Here is a 23,227-nt window from a genome sequence, read left to right as displayed (position 1 = left end):
GTGCGAAAATAGAATAAACTAAATAAACATAAATGTAAATGTAAAATTAAATATTTGTTTCAAAGCAACTGGAGTGCAAAACTCGAAAACATTCGGCGGGTTTTATTTCTTAATTTGCTATATTTTATCCAGCTTATAGAATGAGTTGACGTGATGATTCCGATGATTCAGGAACCTATTGCACAAACAGAATAAGCCTAAAATAATATCATTATTAATATGTATGAAGAAACAAAATAATATTATTTCCCATTACTAGTCAAGGAATTTAAAATTAGCGAAGGGAATTAATCAATGAAAGTACATTTAGTTCCCCAAAATTGGTTCACCCTAGCGAAAGCTCGTCCACTGCAAGGAGCGGGCGCTGTAATGTTAATGTTAAACTTTAAGTTAACAGTGTCAGTTACCTTTTCTATTCCTAAAAAGGAGGAAAGGAGGAAATTCTCTCTTTTATCGTAAAAATGGACTCACTTCAACAAAAAAAAAAAAGAGAAATTGTGTCCGACTGGACGCAAACATGGTTTGAACTCCATTTTGAATTCCGCGCCTCTATACCGATAACAGATTACAAAAACAATCGATAAGAACAATATGTTTGGTCTCTTCAAAATTTATACCGTTACCGTTTATAATTTACGTTCACAACATGAACTAACTTTCAATTGCCTCTTGGTCGACTATATAAAGGCCGGCGAGTTTGACGAGTCAGACCAAAAGTCGTGAAGACATATTGGGATAGTGCTGAAGAAATTGGCGGACACATTTTGGAATCCTCGAAATCCACTGCCACTGACGTCTAATATTTTGTTGCGTTCTGCCGATAGCAGATACCGTGGCCACCGCGCACCGACGACACCTTCGTTGTGGTGCAATGACACGGATTCGGACTCCAGACCCATAAGGAAAACACGCTAAACAGATGTTTTTAAAACATGAGCTATCGACTTATCGATACACCTTCGGTGCTACCAGCTGATTGTCCCGGCATTATATTGTGCTAGGTGGCAACTCCAACTTGCTGTAATCCTCCCCAAAAAAACAAACGGAACAAAAGGAATAGAAAAACACGAAAAGCTTGTTTCGCTCTTACACACTTCCAGCGTCTTCTTGGTCGCGTCATGAAAATAATAAATGGAACGCGGGGGGTGGTGACGTCGGCAGTGCTGGATGAGCTCATACGAAAGCGAAAAGAAACAAGTTTAGCTTTTTGGAATACGGGCGACTACGATTGCAGCTTCAGTTTCAGTTGAACGCGAATCGCCAGCGACGCCGGACTGCGATAGAGACAGAGAGAGCGAGAGCCGCGAAAAGACAAACGAAAATCGAAAAAGTGTGTGACAAAACGAGTGTGTGATTGTGTTTGTGTGCGTGCGTGTTAGAATTGTATTAGCGTTGGTATCAGTATAAGTACAATTCTAAGCAGAATCGCGATTTTTGTTGGTTTTGTTTTTTAATTGGAACCAAGAATATCGAAAAAAACAAGCAGATTCCAAGAGCGTGTTACGTGGCCGTCTTTCCAATTGGACAACTGACCAGCTGAGCTGCTGAAAACAGTTCTAAACGGAGACTTGACTACTGAAACATTGAAATACATTGATAATTTAATAATTCCAGTCAAAATCAACTGTAAGAAACCAAAATTCTAGTGCAAAACAAATTAAGAACCTAAGAGTGGGTTAAAACGGTCGAGCGGCTAAAACAAAATCAATAATTGGCCCTGCGTCCGGCCCTGTGTACGTGTGTGTGCTTTTGTGTGCCAGTGTAAGTGTGTGTGTGTGGTAAGCGTGTGCGCGCGTGTTTGTGAGAACGACAATTGGAGCAATGCCTGCTGATTGATAGCAAACCAAAAAAAAAGGGGGGCTGACAAACATATAAAGGAATCAATTAAGCGAAGAATAACCATACCTAATTAAGTGCAATAACGGAGTGATCATGCAGCAGCCCGCAACGCCCAGCACGCCCGTCAATAATGCACCTTCGGCCACCCCCTCTGCTGCCACCGCCCCCGCTGCCTCTGCGCCCGCGGGGGCCAGCAGCACCCCCATACGCATAAACAGTGCCAAACAGCACGGGGCGGCGGGGGGAGGGGATACCCTGGCACATCCCGCCACACCGCACTCGCACTCGCACTCGATGCCCGGAACGCCGCAACAACAACCGCAGTCCAGTAGCGTGCCCACCGGCGGTCACCTGCTGCAGTTGCAGGCGCCCCTGCCTTCCGCGGGTGGCGGACCGGGGGCCGTGACCCCCTCTGGCCTGTCGTCCATGGGCGCATCGAACCAATCGCTGGGCGTGAGTGTGGGCGCCGCCAGCAGCGTCAGCGGAATCAGCATCACGCCGCCGAATAGCGCCGGACTGCGTCAGTCGACAGGTGAGTGGAACCCCCTTTTACCCGCCCCTCTCTCTGTCGTTGTCGTGTTCTTCTCTCCCTCCCCCTTTCCCTGTCTATCTCTCTCTTTCAATGTCACTCATACACACTTTTCGAATTGATCAATCGCAATCGAATCTAATGCAAACGAAACGATGATTCGCACATGAAAACACACACTCACACAATTGCGGTCAAAAAAATAGCACAAAAGAAGTTTATTTCGCTGACTAATCAAATGTAATTCCCCCAAGAAAATTTCAGACCTAGTTATCGATAATCTTAATCTAAAGTGCTCAATTCTTGGCAAAATTATTCGATTTGCATGTGAGATAGTGAGCTACAATACATTTCTTATATTTTTGAAGCAGAAAAAAACATATGCATTTTTTCAAGAATTTTACAATCTTATTTCCTGGATCACAAAATATTTAAAAAATATATGTTAAAATTGTACCCGCGTCGATTACTTTAGGAGCTTCTTATCTTATCGAAACGTTTATCAACCCAATCATCAATTGCTTATGATACAAACAATCCATAAAGTCATTAACCCAAGTACAGATAAATAACCGCTTAAAATAAAACTTAATAATCTAAAAGAAAAATGTCACATAACTAGGAGCTATTGTTTTGACCGCACTTGTACAAGCCATAGATTCTGATTGAAGCTTAGAATTTTGTTTCCGTATGCTGTGTGTGTTTTGCTTGTTTTGATTTCGCTGCTGCTCACATTTCAAAATTCCAGCTCATTCATCAGCCGCTTGCCGGCTAATCCGTAATCCGTGCCCGTGCCCGTACCCGTACCCGTACCCCAATTCCCGATCCCTCATCCATTCGTAGCTCCAAGCCATCCATACCGGGGGCCACGTTATCGCTTAACACTCGGCTTTTGTTCGTCATTTAGCGCGCTTCCGCTCTGCGGGCCCATTCAGTCATCCATGTGAGATTTGGTCGCTGTTTGGTGTTAATTGACTTGCATACCAGTTGTCTGAGTGAGTGGCTGGCTCTTCTGTCTAAAACTCGTTGGGTTGCTAGCCTACTGGTTTCCCCGGATACTTCGGGGCGTTCATTGCGGTGACTGTCAGTTTGGTTAACTGGCGCTAGCCATTTGCACCTGTGCAAAGGCCACGGATGGCCATGTTATTTCATACGCTTACAGCTGATTTTTTAATGCATATTTTCCGCTTGGTGTGTGCTCATCTGGCGGAAGTGGGTTTTAATTGACAGGGTAATTAAGTTCTTTGTGCGGATTATACGAGTAATTGAGTTAATAGGCCTTCCTCTTTTATTGAAAGGGAAAGTGACAGTCATTCCCCTAAAACGAAATAATCGGATAAGAAAGCATTTCATTGGCCAAATTGCTCAGGCGTTTTTCAAGCTAATATTATTATCTTCGTGTTTTTTATGACATCACAATCCGTAAATGTGTCAAGTGCAAATTACATCATCTTTTTTTAAGTCTTAATAGGTCGAGATTCTTTCGCTTACTTTCCAAGTAATTTTATGAACTTCCCATACAGATGGCAACAATTTTTTAAATTTATCGCAATATTATGATCTAATTAAAACATTTTTTAGCGCCGTTTCTCTTGTTTGTATATATGTATATATAAACCAAAACAAGTCCATATGTGACGTTCATCTGCTAGTCTATATACAGTTTTTTATGATTTTTCAATTGATTGAGATGAGGTCATTTTCCAGCTGTTAGAATCAAGACTATTATTAGTTACAAGGATTATATTCATGCTATAGGCCACTCTTAATTGATATAAATATACAAGAATATCAGTCATTCAGCTGTCAAATAAAAGCAGAGTTAAATTATAACTACTTTTATTAGTTTACCTATTATCATTAAAAGTTTGTCACTGGTTAATATTTGAACTAGTTTTTGATTTCATATTTTATGTGCTTTATTGATTAGCATTCGCATTTTGCTTTCCATCGAACTGGTGGGGAGAAAACTGATAGTTGGGGCTAAGAATGGCCGATAGGGTTACCTGGTAACCAATGTGGATCTACGGGATTTTGCACACGCACCATTTGCTTGGATGTCATTGTTGTTTGTTGCTGTTTTATATGGTTTGCTTTATGGCGTGCAACTGTCATTAATTTTTTATTCGCATGCTGTATTTCTTTATTGCCTAGATATACATATATCCATAACTAAACACTATCTCCATACAAAATATGACTAGCTATTAATTAGGGTGGACCTGAATAGGTTAGAAGTGTGCAAGTGCAGGGTTAATTTTTTTGAAGTTAATTGCTTGCAAAATTATCATCTATTATTGAAAATATATCTATAACTAAGTACTATCTTCTCGCATATTAAATTAGGGTGGACCTTTGTGGTTTAAAACGTGCCTAGGTGAAGGATTTTATAGTTTATGACTTGCGAAAATTGTTCTTGTACAAAGTTAACGATAAGAAAACTCCGTAGTTTAAAAATAATTTTTATTGAGCACCAAAGATTAAGAGTTCTCCAAGGTCCACTCTACTGCACCCCGTACCGTGAATATTCGCAATTAGCTGACACACTCACACTCCTATTCACTTTTCATCCGAATGCGGCTTTATAATTACCATTGTAGTCGCCTCGTCTTTTGCTGTTTATTTTGGCGGCCCCGGGCGATTAGAACAGTCGGTGTGAACAAACAGTACCCGCATGGAAATCTATGCGGAAAACTGCATGTCATAAATGTTCGGAATAGCATACACCTGTCAAACGTGTAAACATACGCGCTACCCCCCACAAACCACCCCTTTCCAATGTCTGGCTTTTGGTATCTGTGCCCCAGAGGTGCAAAAATGGGAAATTGCGTACAAAATAAATAGAGGAAAAATCGATGCATGACTGCATTTTGTGGAGGCTTAAGCGAATTGAATACATTGTAAAATGTGGAACAAGCAATTATGCCAGTTGCCATTTTTTCATAGAGTTGCTATTGCCTTATTAAACAATGGTTTAATTATAATATTAGCCTAAAAATATGCAACTGTGTCTTTAAGAAAGTAGAATAGTATTAATTACAAATACTGATTTATTGATTATTGTATGGGATACCTAATTAACTTATAAAGTTTATAGCTGCAAAAAGTTCGAAACGAGGATGAAATTCTTTTTAAGAGAACCCATTTTTTTCGGCTACATTTTCGTAGCTTGAAAATTGGGCCTTCGTGAAGGACGAAAATGAAGAATGCAGGGTCAGTTGGGGGATTGCACCACCCCTTTTTCACCCGCGTTCTATTTTTGTTTTCGCTGAAAATCGCGGCCCTCTCCAAAAGGTCAAAAGTGAGATACGGAACGCAGAGCAGAGATGCAGCTTACACATAAAATAAAAACTATCGAAATTTAAGCATTTTAATATATTTTTTATATTTTTTATTAGAAAAAACAATTAAAGAGGCATATTTATCCAAGTGCATATTATATCCTTGCTCTTCAATGTTTTTTAAAATTGCATAACAATGTAAAGTAAAAAATTTATAAAAATATTTTTTTGCCGTGTACGTAGGGATTAAGTTGGATAATGCTATTTACATCTGCATTTGCATATTGAACGAGTAACGTGGTTGTGTGCGTTCCTTCCTGTAAGTGTAAAGGTGTGTCTGTGTTGCAATGAATATTTTATAGCATGCTTTTGGGCAAATTACCGTCCGATAAATAAAACATTAGACGGACGCAATGGATAGATGGTTGAGTGTTTCCATTGGCAAAACCCCTATTGAACTTTAGCACTTCTTAAGTGAAGTTTCTAGTTAAAGTTGAAGTCCCTATACATGTGTGTTGACCATAAAATATAGTAACCGACCGACCAAACACACACGCTCACACTAAAAGCCAACTAAATTGTAATTGGATTACGTAAAAAAGAAGCAACGAAATATATTTTGTGGCGGGGTCAACGCGGTTGGGGGTCATTTAGAGCGGCGCCATTTCAGCGGCCAAAAATGACGTCATTTCGGGCCAAGCCCAGCGGCCAACTCAAAATTGCACTTTCAGTTTGTTGCATCAGCTGGAATCCTTGGGACGAGGATTTGCAGAACAGTCACACTGCAAAAAAAAAAATCTTTTCAAATATATGATTAAAAATATAGTTTAATATAGTTTGCATTCAATTTCATTAATTTATTTTGTAAATGGCTTCATAAACTATTTGTAATTTATTTCCTACTTAAACATAGAATATGCGTTAAATCATAAGTGATATTCACATTATTTCTTAGCGTGAAGGGTTAATATGTGCAAAACGACTTTGGCGTTGAACCCTGAACTATTGGCAACAACGAAGGCGTGTTCTAATTGCGTAAATTGATTGCTGGCAAGGCGTTGGCGCTTTATTTTAAATCAATCAGGGCACTGTATTGTCTCTAGCCATCCTATCGCCATTCTATCCCATCCGGATCTGCATCGCCATCGCAATCTTAATTACCGCCAGCCGGGCTGGCGCCTCCTTGGCGCTTCAGCTCCAGCTGCGTGCCGAGCAGACAATTGATGAGGGGCCATAATTAAGGCCGTAATGGTAATGGATGGGCTCGATGACGTTGTCTCGAGTCTTTCCCATGCCCCCGATTGGATCTAGGGGGCTTGGGCTTAGTCCTGTCAAGGATTGAGCGCTCTAAACTGTGTTAAACTGAACTAGAGGCAATCGAAGTCAGTATGGAAGGTCTATTAAGTGTTTGGATAACTTTGATTGAAGCCAAGCACATATCTGGCTAACAGATCTCCCAAATAACTTGTACTGTTCAGAATTTATTCAGAAATAACCATACACTTTAAGCATTATAATAGTTACTTTTCGTTATTTACATCACACTCTGATGACTGTTCGATGGATTTGTGTGTTTAAGTTTGTTGTCTTAATGTCATGCTGTGTGTTTCGTGTGCCAAAGTTTTCCGTCTTCAGTTGTACAATTTGTCGTTGTCTATGTGTCGTGCGTAAACGTAAAGCTGTCTGTTCCAGTTACCTAAGATCTATAAGCCCCTAATCTATAATATATATCTATATATCAATATACAAATTGCTCGCTTTCTCTTTCTCCCCGTATGTATGTGTGTGCTGCTAACTGCTCCTCAGTATTCGATTTCAAATTCAAACGGCGACCTTCGCTAAAAGTGCTCATGACCAAACTTCCGTCCACGGACAGTTTGAGCAACAGTCCGGCGCCATCATCGCCAGGTGAAGTTCCAAAAAAAATTAAATTTCGAGCACTACATTTAAAAAAGTAGACCAATATCATTTTAATTCGTCATTCATTAGCTTTTAGTTTATTTCATAATTTAATTATCGTTTCAACTATCATGCATCGATTGATTATCGCCAAACTTATCGTGAGGTTTTGATCTTTGCCATCTGAAATCATCTGATTTTTCGTTTTATATTTAGCTTTGCCTATTTAAAATTCTATTCGCATGTTAGTAATTATATTCACCAACTGCTTCGCACACAAAATTCAAATTATTAATCATCACATCTGATCAATTATTGGGTTATACAACATCCGCCGCATTTGAGCATCCAAAATCGGAAATAAAAAGTATATTAACCTATTCGATCGGCACGATCCCAAGACCCATTTATCGATAGAGGGGTTTTGAAATTTAAGTTCCTTCCATGTTTTAGTTCCACAACCAGCACGTTCGTAATACTCATGGTTATCACCTGATCCCGCATACCAAGCAAATAGAACCTGGCCAAAGGCGAACTTCTATGCATTTCCATATGGCGGCAGATTCGCCACGAGTTCCCCACCCAAGAGAACCCCTTTGCCAACCCAGCCATGCGTTTCCATTTTGGTGTGACGCATTTTGGCTTTTATTTTTGTTTAGAGCTTTTGTTGCGCTTTTTTGTGCCATTGTTTTTGGCGCATTATTATCAAACAATTTTGCGATTGTTCGGTGCGAGAGTATGATTAATAGTGCTTAAAGTGCCCCGCCACTCAAATTTTGCCCCATGTGGATGGATAAATGCTTTCATGGCAATCATATCTTATCAACCCGAAGTTATAAAATTCATAACAGCTTTACAACCCGAAAGTTTTGCTCTGTGATAAGAACTAAATGGGCCGCGTACATGGAAAAACCGTAGTCGGTTTTAATCATAAACAAAAAAAATGGTCAAGGATGAGAGCCAAGGGGTTTTTTTAGTAAAATTGATTGACTCATCCACGCGGTGCCTGATCTATTGGACTCGGGTTATGACAAGTCATTTCACTCCCGGCAAACGTTTTCACCTTATCTATGGCTGATAAGATCCACAGACATGTTCTGATTTCAGTGATGAGTAATAGTGAGTATTTAGATATCAACTCTGCACACCTGGCCTTTTTTAGGGATCCTTTTCACTTCAAGGCCCTCAAAATATTCAACAGGTGTCTAGGGATTGCTACCTATGGTGGGCCCAAAAAAGCATTATCAGAATGGCATAATTATGATATATTTTGCAGGTGTTTCTTTGGGCTTTGGCCACATTTATTCATTGTCAATAGAACGTTGTCAAACAGTAAGGCCAGAAAATAAATAGTAAGTCTCTGGAATTATTATCTTTACTGGTCCCGTAAATGTTTTTATAACATTCTGGAATATTTTGTGCGCTGGAGTTGGCTAAATTTGGCTCTAGGTTTGGGGTTTTTGTTAATATATATCTTGATTTAAAAGAAACACAAGCAACATACATTACTTCTTTAGTTACTCTACTATTGCTAAATTAAATGCGCTAATATTGGAAGCTATCCTCCTTTCCATTCAATTGTGGAAGCTCCACATTGGGATAGGTTAAGATGATCTTATCGCGCGGAAGCACAAATAATCCGCCTTATAGGGGGTCTAGCACTCTCAAACATCTTGATGGTGAGATCATATAGTAGTTAGAGTTGCTAATAGCCCCGTATATATCGCCGCTCTCTCGTGTGGAGAGGTATACGTACATATATGATTTTGAAAGAGAGCGCAGTCGGCGTTGATATCGTTATCTGGGCAGAAAAAGCACACAAAGTATCTATATATCTACGCGTGAGTGTTGCGAACTGGCGACGGCGATGATCCTCTCATTTCAGATATTTTGGCTTGGCAAACATCGACTATATCTTTCGGTTTTTGTCAAAAATATATGACGAAAGCCAGATAATTGCCGTAGTGGTGGGCTGGTGGGCTGGTGGGCCTCTGCCGCTGCGCTGCCCTCGTACTTTTGTCACTTGCCGCTGGGGCTTTTGTTGTGTTGGTGCTTTTGTGTGCGCGCATTGCGAGCGGCAGACTCAATATATCTCAATCAGTCGGCGAGCGGCCAGCGGACGAGCGGCAGGCAGAAAATTGAACAAAAATAAAAGAAGGCATAGACAAAATATAAATAAAAAATAAAATAAAGCAAAGAACAGAGCAGAGCAGTGGACGGCGTCTCTGAATCGGTTCTCGCATCACGCATACGCCATGTAGTGCCGACCTGTGAAACGTGAACGTGAATGAGCGAAACAAAACAAAATATGCAAAAATAAATAGAAACGCACTTTGGAAATACAGTTTGGAGCGGCGTCGCCTGGTCATGAATCTCCTACAAAGCAAGTGACAATATTTAAGGGAATTATAATTAATTCTTCGAGTTTTTCACGCGCATATGTGTGTTTGGTTTTGCATACTAAGAGACTGGCTCTTTTCGGAGGCCTTTATTTATAGCCGAGCAATAAAAATAATTAATAAGAATGCGAAAGACGCGAGGGCAGCGGTCGTTTGCCGATGATTAAAGTGCAAGTGCCAGATACTTGACAATGCCAGAGAGTTCTCGAGACCCCAAGACCTCAGAGACACAGAGCGCATCTTTTCCCCGATGAGGTTGTGCCGAGTGTAGATGTGTATCTTGCTAAATAAAATAAAACATATTTGTAAAATAAATAAACCGCTGCCCCCTTGAGCATCGCACCTTGAGACATTGTGCGCGGTTTTTCTCTCTGGTTTCAGTTGATTATGCTTCGCAGTTTTCGGTCTTTTCCCCATTGTTGTGCCTTTGGTTTGGTCTCTGGTTTTTTTCGAATTCGTAAATAGGCGATGGAAAAGTTCCCAAACAAAAAAGAAAAAAATATAAGTGTACTACTTCATTGCTAGATCGTTTAGATACTTCTCGGAATTCAGAATTCAAATCATCATGTTTGCTACAAACATCGAACACACACAACTCCCATGATACTTGGATCCTAACCAGAAAACACAACTATGATCTTTCGCATTACAGGAATCGCCAATTGGGCCTCAGACAATCGGGATGGCAATGTGGCAGATAAGGCAAGTAATATTTAATATCTATGTACATATATAACTTTAATTTTGGGCCGTTAAACCGTGTCGTATGTGTATGAAATCTGGCTTATTTATGGGGAGGGCACAGAGATAAGAGTTGCTACGCTTCGTTGTTGTCTAATTTAGTTATAATCGATTGGCTGGCGGTGTGATAAATAGTAAGAAATAGTCGTACACCCGTATGCCGCCTGGGTTCCCGAACATGCCACGTGTCACATTCTAACATAAAGGTGACACATTTTTTACTTTTATCCAGTAGCTAAGCAAATTATAAATGCTAATTAGATTAACAATGCGTTTCGGATTTCACCTTAGAACATTTAAAGCTTAATGGGCAATTGTAGCCGAACTTTTGACGTAAGCGCATGCAAAAAATTTTACCGAAAAGCGAGCAATATTATTACGAAATAGGGCAATGCATTTGAAGTATATTAATATATTTCACTGCTGCAGGGCGACAAAGGTTTCAAAGCTAGCATTATTATTAATATTTAAATTTAATCTAATACATCTTACCATCCACAGTCAGCTGCTGATGCCGCTAAACTCAACAGGAAAGAATCCTACAAGGCGCAGAGGAAGAACTACAGGCGGGAGAAGAAACGAGTGGCCAGTGAGCTGATGAACTCCCTGCAGGATCCTGCGGTTATAGTGCTGGCAGATTGGCTAAAGGTGAGTCTAAATAATATTAGCCCATTAGCATTTTAGTAATGTCAATCCCTTTTTAGGTTCGTGGCACACTAAAGTCCTGGACGAAACTATGGTGCGTTCTGAAGCCCGGTCTACTGCTAATTTACAAGAGCCAAAAGACCAAGAGCAGCCACTGGGTGGGCACGGTGATGCTCACCTCCTGCCAGGTGATCGAGCGCCCGAGCAAAAAGGATGGCTTCTGCTTCAAGCTCTTCCATCCCCTGGAACAGTCCATTTGGGCGCCGCGCGGTCCTGACAAGGAAACCATTGGTAAAAATATGTTTAAGGATTCGTTTATACTTCGCTATGTTTACTAGCTTTAATTTATTAAAGTAACTGTCGTACTGCATTGTGATATTATGGAAGTATCTATTTACTTAGGATATAATATGTTTATAAACTACTTATGAGTTATGAGTTACTAATTAACTATCTTTCGTTAAGGTGCCGTGGTCCAGCCGTTGCCAACCGCTTACCTGATCTTTCGAGCTCCCAGTCAGGCGGCCGGCAAGTGCTGGATGGATGCCCTGGAGCTGTCCCTGAGATGTTCGGCCCTCCTGTTGCGTTCGAATAGCAGTACGGGCACTGCTCCAACGTCCAGCTATATTGGCGAACCGCTGCCCGTCTCCCACGAGACGCAGTGGTCGGAGGCGGACTACGAGAAGCACTTCAACGATCACGGTAAGTGGGCCCAGTTCCTGGCACTGCCATCGGTCGAGGTGGACACCTCGCGCTCCGACACCAGCCTGTCCGCCCCGCGGACACCCACTCCACTGCTGCAGCAGCTCTACAGCAGTGCCGTTAGCAACTGGGAGCGCACCAAGCGACTGCCACGTTTCGGCCATCAATCGGAGCAGCGAAAGACCTCGTACAGCGATGCCTCCAGTGCAGAGCAGGGCCTGGGCGTCGGATTGAGCCTGCTTCAGCGCAAGCGGCGCCACTTGAGCCCCATGAGCAAGTCCATGTCCCTGGGAGCTACTCTGTGCAACAGCAGCTCCAGCGAGGATGAGGACGAGGGTTATAACCACAGCCAGACGGGTCTGCGTCCTGTGAGCGCTCCGCCCGATTGTCTAATGATGCCGCGCTTTCGTCTGAACGTGAAGGGTGAAAACGCCCCCTCTTTGCTGTTGTTTTACTTAGATGTTAATTATTTGTGGGGAAGCATATTAGAAGATTTTGTATTTTGATTGTTAAATGGTTCTTGACTGATTTACATTTTAACTTGTTTATTGTATATTCACATAACTTTGTAAAGTGTAAATCTAGTGAGTCATGAACAAGAAGCAGTTACTATAAATCTTGAATTTTATTATGATATTCAAACCCTTTGAATAGTTTCTATTTGTTTTAACAAAAAAATGTTTATTTTCAAGACTTCCAACTTGTTCTCCCCCCAAGTTAGCTAGTTATCATCAGAGATTATACACACATAGTAGCAGTGGAATTGATGAATCAAAATTATTTTGTATATTCACCTACTTGCATTGGGACCCAGTATCCCAAGTTTTTTCTTCGATTTGATCCACACATATGGTTTATCCTAGCGCTAAATACCCTTTACAGTATTCTGCTTTTGTGCCCGTGCGTCGGGCGGGAAATTCTACCCTGATTTTCGCCAGATTCAGGCTGCTAGAGAAATGTCTGTGATTTATTTTTATCTGCCATTACAATCCCAACTAACCTGTTCGAATGACTTTTCAGATTTGGACGCTGACAGCCAGAATGAAGCACCCAATGCCGTCATGTCTGGTCTGGAGTCGGAATCCGAATCGGATCCGGCAGAGCCGGCGCAGGAGGATGTCGTTGATCAGCAGTGTGTGGAAACCTCGTATGTGCCCTTCACTGAGGAGGAGTTTGGCGAGGTGGGCTAGCAAGTTCTTTAAAGCGAATATTTGACCTAACCAACATCTAATATTTATTTTCAGCAAGGGGAGCAGGTAGAGGAGTTGGCAGAGGAGAACAAGAGCCTAATTTGGTGCATTGTCAAGCAGGTGCGACCGGGAATGGATTTGAGCAAGGTAGTACTACCCACATTTATCCTGGAGCCCCGCTCATTCCTGGACAAGTTATCCGACTCGTATTACCATGCGGACTTGCTCTCAAAGTGCGTTTTCCTAGCGTACCCATAACATCAACGATATATCAACTAGTAATCTTTTTTCGATCGCAGGGCCGTTCAGGAGGATGACGCGTTCACACGCATGAAGCTTGTAGTGCAATGGTACCTGTCCAGCTTTTACAAGAAGCCCAAGGGCCTAAAGAAGCCCTACAATCCGATTCTGGGCGAGAGGTTCCGTTGCTATTGGCAGCATCCCAGTGGCAGCCGAACCTTTTACATTGCAGAGCAGGTGTCGCACCATCCGCCCGTGTCGGCATTCTACGTAACGAACCGCGAGGACGGCTTCAGCATCACCTGCTCCATCCTGGCGAAATCGAAGTTCTACGGCAACAGCACTTCGGCGGTGCTTGAGGGCGCTGCCACAATGACGTTGCTGCCGCGCGGTGAGTGTTACACGGCCACAACGCCGTACGCCCACTGCAAGGGCATCCTGATGGGCACGCTCTCCATGGAGCTGGGTGGCAAGATCAACATCGAGTGTGAGAACACCGGTTACAGGACGGAGCTGGAATTCAAGCTGAAGCCGTTCCTCGGAGGAGCGGACGCCACCAATGTGGTAGTCGGCAAGATCAAGCTGGGCAAGGAGACGCTGGCCACCATCAATGGTCACTGGGACAAGGAGTGTCGCGTAAAGGACTCCAAGACGGGAGAGGAAACAGTATTGTTCAAGGTGGATGCTGAGACACGTTCCAAGCGTCTCACCCGCTACATGGTGCCGCTGGACCTACAAGAGCCCAACGAATCGCAGCGCCTGTGGCAGCGAGTCTCCGAAGCGATTGCCAATGAGGATCAGGTTGCCGCCACAGAGGAGAAGACCGTACTCGAGGAGCGCCAGCGAGCTGATGCCAAGGAGCGGCTCAGCTCCGACTCTGTCCATATGCCCGATCTCTTCGAGCTGGACAGCTACGGTCAATGGCTGTACAAGTACGCCGATCTGCGGCCCTGGGACTCGCGCAATGATGTCCGGCAGTACGAATGCCAGTTCAAAGTCCTGACCCAGACGCGTCACAAGTCCGTGCCCATTGTCCATGGGGCCGAGATGATCCACCCGCTGCGCAGCTCCATCGAGACATTATCCCGCACCCAAAGACAATCGCCAGCCGGGCAGCCCTTACCGTCGGGCGGATCCGCGGTGCCCAAGGCCAAGAATAAGAGCTTGGTGCTGGCGCCGCGCGACACCAACTCGGACTCCAGTCAGTCGCCGCAGGGAGCGGTCAAGCGCAGCTCCTCCAGCGCCATTAAGCAGTGAGTAGTTTGTTAAACCGAACACCTTTGAGAATAATTTCATATCTAATTGTGATTATCCCTTTTGTAGACTTACTCTGGCCGTGGACCAGGTGAACCGGGTGCTGGAGCAGCATACCCGACAGCTGAACGAGATCAGCCAGCGCCTGGAGCGCATGCAGTACTCGCCCCCGCCTAGTAACATGAGTGCGCATTCGCTTCATATGTTGGGCGGCGGCGTTTCGCAGTCGACGGTGATCAAGTCGCTAATCTACGCTCTGATCGGGCTGGCCTTCAGCCTGATCCTGCGCTGGCTGTTCAAGTAGATTGGCGAAGTCGTTGTTGGTGTCATTTCGTTTAGGATTATGAAAAGTTTTGGTCAACTATAGATCCATATGCATATATATATATATAAATATATATCTATATATACATACACACCCTAGAGTACAGACAACGTATATATACTTTACTGAATTGTACATTTGGTCCTACTCAAATGCCTTCGCACGCTGCCAGAGATTTAAGCCCGACCGAGGCGCGTGGCCAGAACATCCGTTGTGAGAAAGTCTAATCACGAACTATGTCTAGGATTAAGTGTTTGTCTTATGTAAGTCTCTCCCGCAGACAAAGTCCATGTGCAAATCTCTTCCCCTTTTAGCCTTGGAAATTCCTTTCTCAAGATAAAACGTCTGGGTAGGTTAGGATGTCGTCGGAGATATACATTTATATCAAAATATACACATACGTACGAGTAGATGCACCAGATTTCGTAAAAATTCCAATTTAAACGATGCTACTACGAAGCTAGTTCGCTTTTCCTTTCCTTCGATAGACAGTTAAATTAAATGACACGATTTAGGTGAACGACGAACGAACAATGCTCGAGAGGCTCTCTGCCCCATAAAGCACCACTTATACACAGTGCAACATACCTTAGAGATTTAATGCGAGAAGTGCTTATAGTAATTACTTTTAGTGTCTCTTATACACGAACTGTTTTTCTTCTTCCCAATTACCTGCATACTTAGAATTTAATAAACTTTCCCCACTTTAAATCAAATCAAACGTGTTTTCATCTGGGCAAAGTGGTAATTGCTATCGTTAACAAATGAATAAGAAGTAAAGTTACAGTTTCTGTTTGCATGTTTTATTGTTGTTTTAGCTCTTCGCTTCGCTTACATTTACAAGTAGTTTATATATATTTATATATATACTATATATTCTCTACAACATTTACGATCGATCTGTATCAATTCAATTATAGCTGGTTTTACTCGTTTTACTTCGTTCTCCTCATCGTTTCACTTAATTTAGGGACTCTTGTGTCTCTCTGTTTTCTAAGTTTTTGTTCTATAAGCAACCCGGTTTTCATTCATTCGTTCATTAAATGTATTATTGATTATTTATGCGATCGCCATTGCTCCGCGCGTAGTCATGTGAGTAGAAGATGCTGCTAAGTATGCGCTAAGAGTACACTTATATAAATAGTTGCTGTTTTCGATTTCCGTTCGGTTCGGCTTTATGTCGGTTCAGAGCGGGCGGGATTACACATAGTATAGCAATAACTAGTTTTACTTTTAATTAATTTACTTTACTTTGCTGGCGGGCTTAACATTTAACACGACGAGAAAAGCTGAATGAAGCCGATGCTCGGAACTAATTGGTAGGGATCGAGGGATCAGGGGGCATGGGTGACAACAGTTGCAGAGGAGGATAGCTGTAGTGTGGATCGATTTGATTTCTCAAGAAGCTTCGGTGCTAAAGAAATCCTAATAACTCTTGACCATTTGGCCTTAAAACAAATGATAAAACTTGAATTGTACCAGTTTTAAACAATATCAATCTTTTTTTTTAAGTAATATGTTCCTTGTAAAGGAAATATAAAAGATAACAATTATGCGAGTGGTAAAAATTCAGGCATAAAAGGTTATTGTGCAAAGTAGGTCACATCTAAATTTATTGTAGTCATTTTCCTTGCCATTCGAAAACAGCAACCCAACTTAGGAAGATGCCGATGATTCATTTACAAAGCTTTAAAAAGCGAGAAATTTATGGGTATTAAAAGATAATAAAAAGTTTTAGACTAAATGGCTTTAAAGTGCCTTAAGATACCTTTAACACACCGACTCAAATCGAACCATCATAGGATAGTATAGAGTTTAGGCCTAAACACCCTGTATCATATAATCTGTGGCTTATGCCAATACGGCTAGCCTTAATTTACAATTGGACACGCATGTGGATCAGCTCTCTACGATATAGTTACATACAATTGCGCTCTGCACAGCAGGTAAATAACACTTTCGAGTATATATTCAAATATAGTATTCATGTAATCGTATTCGTATGCCGTATATGCGATCTATAAGTGTATGTGCTATGTGGCATGCATATTGCACTATTCCTCAATGGCTGCTTGACTGGCTGGCTGGCTGCGGACCTGGATCGCGTTGCGATCTGAATCTGACGTGGGTCTAGCAGGTGTGCACCCGCAGGTGGTTTTGCAGTGTGCTCTTTTGCCGGAACTGTTTGGGGCAGTAGGAACAGTTGTAGGGCTTTTCGCCGGTATGGATCTTCATGTGGTTGTTCAGCGTGGCCACCTGCCGGAAGTTGACCTCACAGATCTTGCACTTGTAGGGCTTCTCTCCGGTGTGCGTCTTGATGTGATTGACCAAGGTGCTCTGCTGTGAGAAGAACCGCTGGCAGACGCTGCAGCCAAACGGCCGGTCCGGATTGTCGCCCTTCAGCATGTTGATGGTGCCCACCACGGTCATCCGGCCCGATGGCGAGCCGCCCGCCTGGAAATGCTCCACCTTGGTGTTGGCCGCTGCCGTGGCCACTACCGAGCTGACCGTGGTGCTGCCGTCGAGGAAATGCAGTAGCGGATGGTGGTCCAGCTGGATGATGTTCGCCGTGCTGCCGTGCAGGTTGTTCGGCAACAGGCCACTGGTCAGCTGCTGCGTCCCGGGCGCCAGAGGAGCGGGCATTGAGTGATCCACTGCAGATTGGCGGTACGGAGTTGGATTGTTGGATGGTTTGTTGAAGTAAGCATGCGTACAAGATTTAAATAAAAGCTTCGTTAGGGAAGAGCGTTAATAATCAATGCACACATGGATAACAGAAAGCGGCTCATTGGTAGGGCGAACACACAAGCGGCTCACCTGTGGCTGTGACGGCGCCTCCGCCGCCTCCTGCTCCACCGGCGCCTCCAGGCGCTATCTGATGCGTGTGCGTCTTGAGGTGGTTGGTAAGGGTGCTCTGCTGGCGGAACTGCATGTGGCAGTAGGAACACGTGTACGGCTTGTCGCCCGTGTGGATCTTCTTGTGGTTGGCCAGCGTCGCCAGCTGGCTGAAGGACTTGTCGCACGTTTCGCACTTGTACGGCTTAGGATCGATGTGGGTCCGCTCGTGGTTGTGCAGCGTGCTCAGCTGCGGGAAGCGGCGCTTGCAAACGCTGCACTGGAACGGCTTCACCAGCTCCTCGGCCGCCGGCGAGCTGTAGCTGCCGGAGTACAAGGTCTTTGAGATTTGGACGCGCTGATGCTGCTGCTGGTAGGCCTGGTGCATCTGGGACTTCCGGTGTTTGCCGCTGCCCGTCTGCGGCTGATAGTTCAACAGGGATGTTGGCGTGCTGGACTCCGCCGCTGTTACCCGTAAGCGATGCGAGAAATAGAGTTAGGTCATAAGGTCTATTGGGACGATGCGACCACACACTCACCCTTGTGCGTCTTGATGTGATTGATCAAGGTGCTCTGCTGGCGAAAGTCCTTGGCGCAGATGTTGCAGGTGAACGGCTTTTCTCCGGTGTGGATTTTCACGTGGTTGGTAAGCGTCGAGATCTGGCGGAAGGCCTTGTCGCAGTGTTTGCACTTGTAGGGCCGCTCGTCCGTGTGGATCTTCATGTGGTTGCGTAACGTGGTCAGCTGCCGGAACTTGTTCTTGCACACGTGGCACTGTTTCTTCTTGCGCGGATCGTCCACCACCACCTCCTCCTCGCTAATCACGCTCTGCACCTCCTGTTTCATGGGCGAAATGGGCGTGTGGCTGCCCCCGCCTCCACCGCCACTGTTCGCTGTGGTAGTGGATATGTCCAGCAAATGGACCAGCGGGTGCTGTGGATGGAGCATGGCTTGGTGGGTGGGGTGCTGGATGGCCTGCACGGCGGTGAGTTGGTGCAGCGCAAAGGGACTCTGTTGCAGGCTGGCCAGTGTGGTGGGCTGCTGCTGTCCCGAGTTGGGACCCGGTCCAGATCCACCATTACTTCCTCCTCCACCGCCACCTCCTCCTCCGCCACCACCGCCATGAGAGGCTGGCAGTTGGTAGTGCTGATAATTGGCCATGGCTGCCGTGGCGGCTGTCGCATGGTTCAGATGCATGATATTCGAGAGATAAGATCCTAGCGCGGATCTACAGTCTGCCCATCGGCGGCGTTACACAATGGCGGCCACCGACGAACCTCGGCCATTCCCCGCCCCCGCAGTTACTTCCACTGCGCCGCTCCCTTTGGGGCCTTCTTTGATTTGTTATTTCAGTCGTCTGGTTTGCACTTCTGTGTACTTTTGCTGCGCTGCTTCTTCTTCTCCTCTTCTTCCACACGCTGCTTATGCTTCCACGTAGCGATTGGGAGGGCCTGAATCCGCGGACACTTTGTCGCGCACTGCCCCACGATCAGTTTCCACCGTTTTCGCTCGCTTTTGGGGCGCTTTCTCCGCCGTTTTTGCAGTTTTTCCAGGCCACGCTCTTTTTGTATCCGTATCCTTATCAAAACAAAAATGACTGGCGTGGTTTTCCAGGGCTGAGCGAACGGGCAGAGCTGCACCCCCGCCGAACATCGAGTAATCGACTATCGGCCAGCCAGGGCTGGTGGCACTGGAGAGCCTATCACTGGGCGGGTCGATAACAGCTATCGATTATTTTGGGTACACGGTGCTGACAGTTCAGCTGATTTAAGCCTTTCAATTAGTTTATATACAGATATAAACATAATGTAAATGTTTTATTACCTACCTCGATTTAGTAACCTTGGACCCTCCTCAGTTTTACTTTTTCTATTATTTGGCTTCTTTTTGTTTAAGAAGTAAAAATTTGTTGCGATCGCTTCAAAACCCTTTTTTTTAAACCATTAATAAATCGATGCTAAATAAAAATACTTAATTCGTGAGCATCTCAAAGTAATTTTAATATTTTGGGTCGCTCGCACAAATTTGTTTTTAAAATCTAGATCTAAATCTTCTAAAAATTCTAGCTTTTTAATAGCTGTTAGTGATATCTTAATCGTTAGCCTAATCCTATCGATAGTTGTCAGAATTTCGGCGTGTTTTGCTTTTTACGTTAAAACAAAACAAAACGCAATATACAGAATTGGGAGAATTCATCAGACTATCCTCAGATTTACATATTTTCACCGGAAGGTGAATCTGTTTACCATGGGCGACGTCGAAGTAAAGAAAGAGAAACAACCGACGACGACATCGAATTCCTCGTCCAGTGACGACGACGAGGAGGCCCCAGGTGAGTCTAAATAGTTGGGTCTTTACTGTCACTCATTAAATGAATTGAATTGTAGACGACACAATGGATAAGGTTCGACGCTTCTTTGCAAACACTCTACATCTCGGCGGCTCCACGGACGCAAAGGAGGAAGTTAAAGTGGAGAAGGTAAGCGGAGCACCCGATAATTTGATTATCATATTGATTAGATCGCAAATTTGCAGGTTATTCCAGATTTGTCTTTTGACGGCTTTGCCGAACATTGGCGTGAGCATGGATTCCGCAAGATTGTGACCATGGTGGGAGCCGGCATATCCACATGTGGGTACACTCTATATATCACTGTAGAATCTTACTAAGATAATGCCATTCCTAGCTGCTGGTATTCCGGACTTCAGATCCCCAGGTTCCGGGCTATACAGCAATCTTAAGAAGTACGAGCTGCCACATCCCACGGCCATATTCGATCTGGACTACTTTGAAAAGAATCCGGCGCCGTTCTTTGCACTGGCCAAGGAACTGTACCCTGGATCCTTTATTCCCACGCCTGCTCACTACTTTATCCGGTTGCTGAACGACAAGGGACTGCTGCAGCGCCACTACACCCAGAACATAGACACGCTAGACCGGCTTACTGGTCTGCCTGAGGACAAGATCATCGAGGCCCATGGCAGCTTCCACACCAACCACTGCATTAAGTGCCGCAAGGAGTACGACATGGACTGGATGAAGGCGGAGATCTTCGCCGATCGTCTGCCCAAATGCCAAAAGTGTAAAGGCGTTGTTAAACCAGACATTGTTTTCTTTGGCGAAAACCTGCCAAAGAGATTTTACTCCAGTCCTGACGAGGATTTCGAGGATTGCGATTTGCTGATCATCATGGGCACATCGTTGGAAGTACAGCCGTTTGCTTCACTGGTGTGGAGACCAGGACCACGTTGCATTCGCCTCTTGATTAATCGCGATGCAGTGGGTCAGGCCAGCAGTGCGCTCTTTATGGATCCCAACACGCGATCGCTACTCTTCGATAAGCCCAATAACACAAGGGATGTGGCCTTTCTGGGCGACTGTGATGCTGGTGTAATGGCTCTGGCCAAAGCCTTGGGCTGGGATAAAGAGCTGGAGCAGCTAATTACCAGTGAACGAAGGAAACTGAGCGGCAGCCAGAAAAGCGAGGAGCTGCAGAAAGACAAAGAGAAACCGCAATCGGACCCGGATAGGGTGACTTCGGGCGATCGGGACAAGAAGGATGCTTCGCTTTAGACTCTGAGATTAGTTAGTAGCATCCGTAGTTAATTTGTAGTTAAATTGTGCAATTTGTTTACATGTGGATTACGTGTATAAAGCGGACCATGCCATGTGCAGGCATTGCTGGCTAATACCGCGCGCTTTCTTTCTCCTCCGTTTCCGGCATTCAATTATTCAAGTGCCATTTGTGAGCCATTAGCGTGTCCCTTTTGGCCGGGCCACCATAAACCGCAAAAACTGATTGAGTTGCTCTGCCGTTTCCGGCGCACAAAAAGCAGCAAACCGCCAACAAAGGTTAACTCTCGACATGTTTCTGTTTCGTTTTCTGTTCTGATCCGGGCTTGGCTACGGATTTGGATGCTGCCGTGTTGGTGTTGGTGCTGATGCTGATTTCGATTCAGTTACGGCTGCCCAGCCCCTCGACATGGCTCGACCGCTGCTGTGGGCGTGGCATGTGGCATTCTAACTGCCTGTTTGTGTGGCTTACACGGATGCTGCTCCTGCTCCTCCTGCTGCTGCTGCATCAACTTAATGACTCGCAATCTGTCCTGCAGAAGCACACACGCACAAAGCGAAAGAGACACACACGGTAGCCCGGTAATGAAGCTTCTGCGGTGAATTGGCCAATAGAAAATACGTACGGGCAGGACTAATTAAAACCAAGCTCGCAATCGGGCCAGCGGGTACCCCCTGCCGGGGTGCACAACCGGATATTGTTAATCGTTGACAGGGGCGACGGTTCGGAGGTGGCTGCATCGGATGATGGGAGGCATCCCAGCCTGTCAACTTCCGGACATGAATGGCTGCAGATGCATTAGGAAATCAAATGCAGCCACGGAAATATTGATAGCCACGCAATTTGTTGCAGTTCCAGCTGCCACTGCTGCTGCCACTGGAATTGCACTTGCTTTTGGCCCAAAACTTTGGCAATTAAAGCTAATGGCCTAAGATCTTGTCTATTTGCAATTTTCCCAAGTGTTGCCTTCTCAGCGAATGTTTTGCTGCACTAATAAAAAATATTTGTGTTCGCTTATAAATTTAAATAAGTATCGATTAGCTATCGCGTTACGGTATTCAATATTGTGCAAAGGATTAATTCTTAGATCAGTTTGAAACTTAAAAAAAAAATACGAAAATAAATATCCAGACTAACTATTGCGCTTATAAAGTGTTATATGTAATTTTAATCAATTTACGAGAAAGTGTTTAAATAATCAAATTTTCATAATATTCTTTTTTTCACAAGAATGTGATATAAGATTAAGATTTTTATGTATATTTAGTTGTGCAATTAAAAGTTGTATGGCATTAGCTATATTAATTTGTTTAAATTAAATCATAAACCTTAGATCTTTTTATATTATTTGGATCCTTTACCGTACCAATTAGGTTCTCCTAAACTTTTTGTCAGTGTCTCGGCCCACTCAGTCAAAATTGAGTCAAGTTGGCTCAATATTAACTTGACTTTCACCCCGCCTTGCGAGAAACGCGGAACGCCATTAAGTGCACTCCATACACACGCCATTGAGGAAGCCGGGCTTGTGGTATCCTAGGGAAGGGGCAGGTCATATTTGAGTGAGCATGTTTCATATTTGTAATCAAAATGCGATGCTTGCGAAACAGACCCCAGCTCCACCCATCACCACCCACTCGCTGCGAGCCTGTTCATCAATGGCATTGAAAGAAAGGCGGGGGGTTGATGAAATCGTGGACATTCCACGATGTCATCAGCGGCAGCTGCGCTCGCGCTTTGATATTGAATTCTTGACATGATTGTGTGGCGCACAGC

The 23,227-nt window shown here is 44.2% G+C and overlaps 3 protein-coding genes across 10 annotated transcripts; 2 read left to right on the top strand and 1 right to left on the bottom strand.

Moving 5' to 3' along the window:
* Positions 1-1,057: 1,057 nt before the first annotated feature.
* On the top strand, positions 1,058-15,760 carry LOC117145984 (oxysterol-binding protein-related protein 8). 6 transcript variants are annotated; one of them, XM_033311894.1, is made up of 9 exons: positions 1,058-2,371; positions 10,600-10,649; positions 11,190-11,336; positions 11,393-11,624; positions 11,799-12,035; positions 13,056-13,216; positions 13,280-13,458; positions 13,525-14,718; positions 14,789-15,760. In XM_033311894.1, the coding sequence occupies exons 1-9, from the start codon at positions 1,933-1,935 to the stop codon at positions 15,021-15,023; spliced, it is 2,874 nt and encodes a 957-aa protein (XP_033167785.1). In that variant the 5' UTR covers positions 1,058-1,932; the 3' UTR covers positions 15,024-15,760. The 6 variants fall into 6 exon arrangements, with proteins under 6 accessions (XP_033167785.1, XP_033167787.1, XP_033167786.1 ...); XM_033311896.1 differs by lacking the exon at positions 1,058-2,371 and adding an exon at positions 7,485-7,557; XM_033311895.1 differs by lacking the exon at positions 1,058-2,371 and adding an exon at positions 9,658-9,931 and having other exon boundaries at positions 11,799-12,458; positions 14,789-15,023.
* Positions 15,761-15,820: 60 nt separating this feature from the next.
* LOC117145986 (zinc finger protein 501) lies at positions 15,821-19,537 on the bottom strand. Of its 2 annotated transcripts, none has more exons than XM_033311900.1 (3): positions 18,419-19,536; positions 17,862-18,344; positions 15,821-17,698 (listed from the first exon to the last, which is right to left on the bottom strand). In XM_033311900.1, exons 1-3 carry the CDS (start codon positions 19,074-19,076, stop codon positions 17,175-17,177), a joined length of 1,665 nt encoding a protein of 554 aa, XP_033167791.1. In that variant the 5' UTR covers positions 19,077-19,536; the 3' UTR covers positions 15,821-17,174. The 2 variants fall into 2 exon arrangements, with proteins under 2 accessions (XP_033167791.1, XP_033167792.1); XM_033311901.1 differs by having other exon boundaries at positions 17,682-17,774; positions 18,419-19,537.
* A 458-nt stretch (positions 19,538-19,995) lies between these two features.
* LOC117144722 (NAD-dependent protein deacetylase Sirt2) lies at positions 19,996-21,571 on the top strand. 2 transcript variants are annotated; one of them, XM_033310062.1, is made up of 4 exons: positions 19,996-20,211; positions 20,267-20,358; positions 20,400-20,511; positions 20,567-21,571. In XM_033310062.1, exons 1-4 carry the CDS (start codon positions 20,127-20,129, stop codon positions 21,451-21,453), a joined length of 1,176 nt encoding a protein of 391 aa, XP_033165953.1. In that variant the 5' UTR covers positions 19,996-20,126; the 3' UTR covers positions 21,454-21,571. The 2 variants fall into 2 exon arrangements, with proteins under 2 accessions (XP_033165953.1, XP_033165954.1); XM_033310063.1 differs by having other exon boundaries at positions 19,997-20,211; positions 20,415-20,511.
* Positions 21,572-23,227: the final 1,656 nt, after the last annotated feature.

The sequence above is a fragment of the Drosophila mauritiana genome, chromosome 3R, assembly GCF_004382145.1.
Source record: "Drosophila mauritiana strain mau12 chromosome 3R, ASM438214v1, whole genome shotgun sequence".
Classification (NCBI taxonomy): Eukaryota; Metazoa; Arthropoda; class Insecta; order Diptera; family Drosophilidae; genus Drosophila; species Drosophila mauritiana.
This window is presented reverse-complemented; position numbering and strand designations above follow the sequence as displayed.

Coding starts and splice junctions, on each gene's coding strand:
- LOC117145984 (XM_033311893.1), top strand. CDS start 10,581: ATGATCTTTCGCATTACAGGAATCGCCAATTGGGCCTCAGACAATCGG. Junction 11,625..11,798: donor TCCTGACAAGGAAACCATTG/GTAAAAATATGT, acceptor TCTTTCGTTAAG/GTGCCGTGGTCCAGCCGTTG. Junction 13,459..13,524: donor CATGCGGACTTGCTCTCAAA/GTGCGTTTTCCT, acceptor TTTCGATCGCAG/GGCCGTTCAGGAGGATGACG.
- LOC117144722 (XM_033310062.1), top strand. CDS start 20,127: ATGGGCGACGTCGAAGTAAAGAAAGAGAAACAACCGACGACGACATCG. Junction 20,359..20,399: donor AGGAAGTTAAAGTGGAGAAG/GTAAGCGGAGCA, acceptor CATATTGATTAG/ATCGCAAATTTGCAGGTTAT. Junction 20,512..20,566: donor GGGAGCCGGCATATCCACAT/GTGGGTACACTC, acceptor TGCCATTCCTAG/CTGCTGGTATTCCGGACTTC.
- LOC117145986 (XM_033311900.1), bottom strand. CDS start 19,076: ATGCATCTGAACCATGCGACAGCCGCCACGGCAGCCATGGCCAATTAT. Junction 18,345..18,418: donor TCACATCAAGACGCACAAGG/GTGAGTGTGTGG, acceptor TACGGGTAACAG/CGGCGGAGTCCAGCACGCCA. Junction 17,699..17,861: donor AGGCGCCGTCACAGCCACAG/GTGAGCCGCTTG, acceptor GCCAATCTGCAG/TGGATCACTCAATGCCCGCT.